The 4,551-nt window shown below is 37.1% G+C and overlaps 1 protein-coding gene across 1 annotated transcript; it reads left to right on the top strand.

The window, feature by feature from the left end:
• The first annotated feature begins 603 nt into the window (after positions 1-603).
• LOC109936662 (C-C motif chemokine 20-like) lies at positions 604-2,317 on the top strand. Its single transcript, XM_020535257.2, has 4 exons — positions 604-875; positions 996-1,113; positions 1,488-1,568; positions 2,016-2,317. The coding sequence occupies exons 1-4, from the start codon at positions 782-784 to the stop codon at positions 2,035-2,037; spliced, it is 315 nt and encodes a 104-aa protein (XP_020390846.1). The 5' UTR covers positions 604-781; the 3' UTR covers positions 2,038-2,317.
• Positions 2,318-4,551: the final 2,234 nt, after the last annotated feature.

Below are 4,551 nucleotides of genomic sequence, written 5' to 3'. Positions count from 1 at the left end.
AATTTTACTAATTTCTCTTTCTAATAAAGAGGTAAAAATTTTAATGTAATCCATCTGTATTAATTGAGACATTCAAATGGTGCATTCGCTTGATTGACCTCTCCGCTCTGAGGGTTGCCTAATAAATGACTGACTCATTATTTCTGCATTGTAATATGTAAGTGCAATTATCCTTTCTAAGATTAATAACATTTTACATTGCGTTACACATTATTTATTAGGTTCTGTAGGAAGGGCCAGTTGTTACATTTTTGAGCATTCCTTTACACATAGATTATCATGATTATTCAGGAACATTAACAAAGAAAACTAATTTTCCTCTTTTTGCATTAAAATACATTAAAACAAAGGAATTTTTTAACAGTTAAAATTGAGTGTGGTATTTCTAGTAAATTGAAGTTGAGATCTTGCTACCAATACACCTTGGTATTGAGGTTAGGGGTTTTTGTTCTGTCTTTGACCTAATTGGATAAAGACTAAGAAAAAAACCATTTTTTTTGAACATATAAATTAAAGTTATTGAGATCTCTGCAAACCTCTCTTTGATGGTGGGTAGGGCTGATAAAAGATGATCATGAATGTTGTGGCAGGATGAAACAAAAATCGGAAATCCTTTCTGGTTGGAGCTTTACGTCATTCAGTTCTCTTTCTGAAAATTCCTTTTCATAAATTTCCCCAGGATGTTGAGGGAAAAAGGTATAAAAGCAGATCAAGAATTTGTCAAATCAGATCCATTCTACGATCTATTGAGTGCTAACACTTGTTGTGATAAATTGACAAAATGACTCAGGTGGTGCATTTCTGCATGAAACTGACCATGTCTATGTTGATGGGACTGATCCTCTTCAATTTGATGGACATATCTCCATTTGCAGGTGACTATGTGCTACTTTTTTTTTATCTTTCACCTGAACATGCATTATCTTTTTTCACTGTTCATGAACTATTTCATTTCTAATGAATCTTTATTACTGTGGTGCTTTCTTTTTACACAGATGCCCAGTCTCCAGTAGACTGCTGTCTTTCATATTCAAAGAAAGCTTTACCACCAAGACTAATTGTAGGTTATGTGAGGCAGTTTGAAAATGAACTTTGCACAATCAATGCAGTCATGTAAGTGTAAATTGTTGCTTGATTTGTTGAAAAGAGATGTTATGATTTAAAGTTATCTTTATGCTCTGTAAAAATAGTTTAACATTTATTTAACAAATGGAAACACTCAGAGCCAAGCAATAGCTTCATTTGCTGAGCTTAAAGTGATTAGTCCACCACATAATCTGAGAAAACATTCTGGTATCTGCAGCATTGTTTTTGTTCTCCATAAGTACATAAGCGATTTTTACTGAGTCACTAGAGATGGAGGTTAGCTGCATGCGGGCCATGAACTGACCTGAATCTGGTCAGTAGAACCCCTATGTTAAAATACACAACACATACAGAAATATACCAATTTAAATCAAGGTTCTTTCAAAAATATTTCTTTACAGATTTTACACAAGAAAAGGCAGAAGAGTTTGTGCAAATCCAGAAGAGGATTGGGTGAACAAGATTATCCTTGGTTTTCTGAGGTAAGAAAATAAATCACTTTTGTTTATATAAAGAAATTTTTAACCTAACTATCCAGAACATGTTTTTTAATGAATAAAAAGCTGTAATGCATTGACTTTTTTCTGAAACTAAGAATGTCTTTGCCATTTTAAACATACTAGAATTCAGAATCTTACCAGTTACTTATTTGTCAAATTTCTTTATCAAGTCAAGATTACAGATGAAGCCATTGTCTTTTTCAAAGGATATGTAGGGAATATTTTATCATACCCTTGTCCTGTAAGCCATGGGATCAACACATTTTGCCTTTGGACAACCAATATTTTAAAACATGTTCACTTTAACAAGTAGTGATAACTAAAGAGAACAGTTAAAATAATGAATTTAATGAGCCTGAATATTGAAACTATCTGTACTTTGATGTTAAGAAGCATTGTAACTCATTTCCTTTTATGCTTATTTTCTAGGAAAGAACTGAAACAGAAATGAACAATTCAGTGACCTTAATTCCATGGGCATCAACAATGTCACTTTTTAATAATCATAGGAAATAACTTTAAAAACAAGTTGCTATACTTAAATGTACTGAACTATGCACATCTCAGCAAATTTTCAAAAAAAAATCATTCAGCTAAGTCATTCTGTAAAATTAAGTTTATATTTCTACTTGTATTGACTGGTGAATTGTTGCTTACTGTGAATGCTTGTAAATTATGCATATGCAGAAAACAGATGTACCTCAGATCAATAAACAATGCTTCTATAACAATATTTTGATCTCAATTCAGTTGTTAACTGTTTATATGCAGGTTAAAGCTGCTTAAGCAGAGTTCATCTGTCATCATGATTGCGATAGATTAGTTTTGCACATGTATATGCATATTGTAAGATCATAAATAGGAACAGGAGTAGGCCATCTGGCTCCTTGAGCCCAATTTGCCATTCAATAGGATCCTGGCTGATCTGACATTCCTTACGTCCACTTTCTTGCCCTTTTCCTGGAACCCTTGATTTTCCAATTGATATCTATCTATCTCAGCCTTAAATATACACAAGGATTCTGATCCTACAGATTTGTGGAATGAACTCTCTGGGAGCACAATGGTGTTTGTCAAGATTCAATGAACAACTGTTATCCCAACAAAAAGGTTAGATTGTTTTTCTCCTTCCCAATTCATGCAAGAATCTTCTTTTAATAATCCCTGTTTTCTTGTTTGTGGACACAGGACCTTTACCTCAGGAGGCCAGTGAGAAAGTATCACATGTTGGAAAGTCTTCAAACAGTTCATAATATTAACCTTCATTTGCTTTCAGGAAAAGCAGAGAAAAACAAAACAGCTGCATTTTCTTCTGGGAATAAACAAGGACTGCTTGCAATTGAACAATACATTTACAGTCAATAAATGATTATTTTGCCCAACTAGCATCTACTGGAAGAGGGTGACAATTAAATCCAGTCTGGGTTGTGGCAACAGAAGCTACACCACTCGACCATACTGAAAGTCAAATTCCTCCTGTTCAATGTCCTTATATTCAACTTCGGAAAACTGCTGCCACTCTCCCAGGTCTTCAGCCTCTATCAAACTCTGAAGGTTGAAAAGGACAGTCCTTCAGGTGATCTCAGCCAGTACAGAAATTGAGCCCATGCTGTCACAATCTTACTACTTTGCAAAACGAACATTCAGCTAACTGAGCTAAACCTAATATTTGATGCGCATGTTGATAGAATGGAACACTTTTCTGTTGGCGAAATCAGCTGCAATATGATGTGACACACTAAATAATGTGTGTACAGTCTATAGTGCGCTACACTGGAGGAAGCCAGCTCTATTGGCAAAGCCTACTGCCCAGACTGCAATACTGACCTTATCTCAGGGAAATGAGATGAAGCTGTGTAACCTGATAGAAATAACATTGATAACTGCTTTATACATCTGTGGGTCAAGGATTAAGAGATCCCTCACAGGTTCCTAGTGGAGCCTTGGAAGCAGCTAGTTGCAGATATTTAGTGCAGCTGTCACCTTGATGGCCACTGGGTAAGATGGCCACACACCTCTTCAAACCCATTCCCTCCTCCAACACTGGACACAGTTCTGTGATGGCAACGCTACACCTCACTCATCTGGAGGAAATGGTATCGAGGATAAAGAAACCTAAGTCTCCTGTACTTCCTCCACCTCCTGAGAGGAAGATCAGCAACAACTTCTTCATGTGGGAGCTGTTCAGTAGCAGCTGAAAGTTGCTGCTGGTCATGGGCTAGCTATGGTGCATCTGTTCCTCCTCCATTTCTGTACACTTCTTTGAACAGCAACAGTGACGACAACCCCAGCTGTGACTCGAACCACTGGACATGATTGTAATGAACCTATGAGCGGAATATCGGAAAGAGAAAAACACATTCACAGAAATTTGAACAGTCAGCATTTGTATCACACAAATGAGAGTTTAGCACAGTCCTCAATACAGTGAGACATTGAAGTCTCTGATAAGGAGGGCTCTGGAATTCCTATTCATGGATACTTGACCTGGCATACTTTATTCTGATGTGCGGACTAGAAGCCAAGTCAAGCAAAAACAGAAGGTTATAGTAGGATTACTGAAACTTGTTACTCTCAGCTCCACACCCCAGATCACCCAACTAAAACAGAAATACATATAAGCAACATGTTGTCAATTTACAGTTCAAAGTAAAAGAAGATTAGCTCTGTGTTCTTGTGTAGCCTCCAAGTTCAACCCAGTCAATTACCACCCCATCAGTTGACTCTCGATCTTCAGTAAAGTGTTGGAAGCTGTTGTCATCAATGCTCAACAATAATCTGCTCGGTGATGTCTAGTTCGGGTTCTGCCAGGGCCACTCAGCTCCTGACCTCATTACAGCCTTCGTTCAAACATGACCAGAAGAGCTGAACACCGGAGGTGAAAGGCCTTTGACATCTAGGCCACATTTGACCAAGTGTAGCATCAAGGAACACCAGCAAAACTAGAGTCAATGCGAACCAGGGA

The sequence above is a fragment of the Rhincodon typus genome, chromosome 13 (assembly GCF_021869965.1).
Source record: "Rhincodon typus isolate 14 chromosome 13, sRhiTyp1.1, whole genome shotgun sequence".
Lineage (NCBI taxonomy): Eukaryota > Metazoa > Chordata > Chondrichthyes > Orectolobiformes > Rhincodontidae > Rhincodon > Rhincodon typus.
The sequence above is the reverse complement of the archived record's forward strand: the minus strand, read 5'-3'. Positions and strand labels throughout refer to the sequence as shown.

Excerpts from the sequence above, each read along its gene's own strand:
- LOC109936662 (XM_020535257.2), top strand. The coding sequence starts at position 782 with ATGACTCAGGTGGTGCATTTCTGCATGAAACTGACCATGTCTATGTTG. Across the intron at positions 1,114-1,487 it reads TGCACAATCAATGCAGTCAT|ATTTTACACAAGAAAAGGCA; the intron begins GTAAGTGTAAAT and ends ATTTCTTTACAG. Across the intron at positions 1,569-2,015 it reads ATTATCCTTGGTTTTCTGAG|GAAAGAACTGAAACAGAAAT; the intron begins GTAAGAAAATAA and ends CTTATTTTCTAG.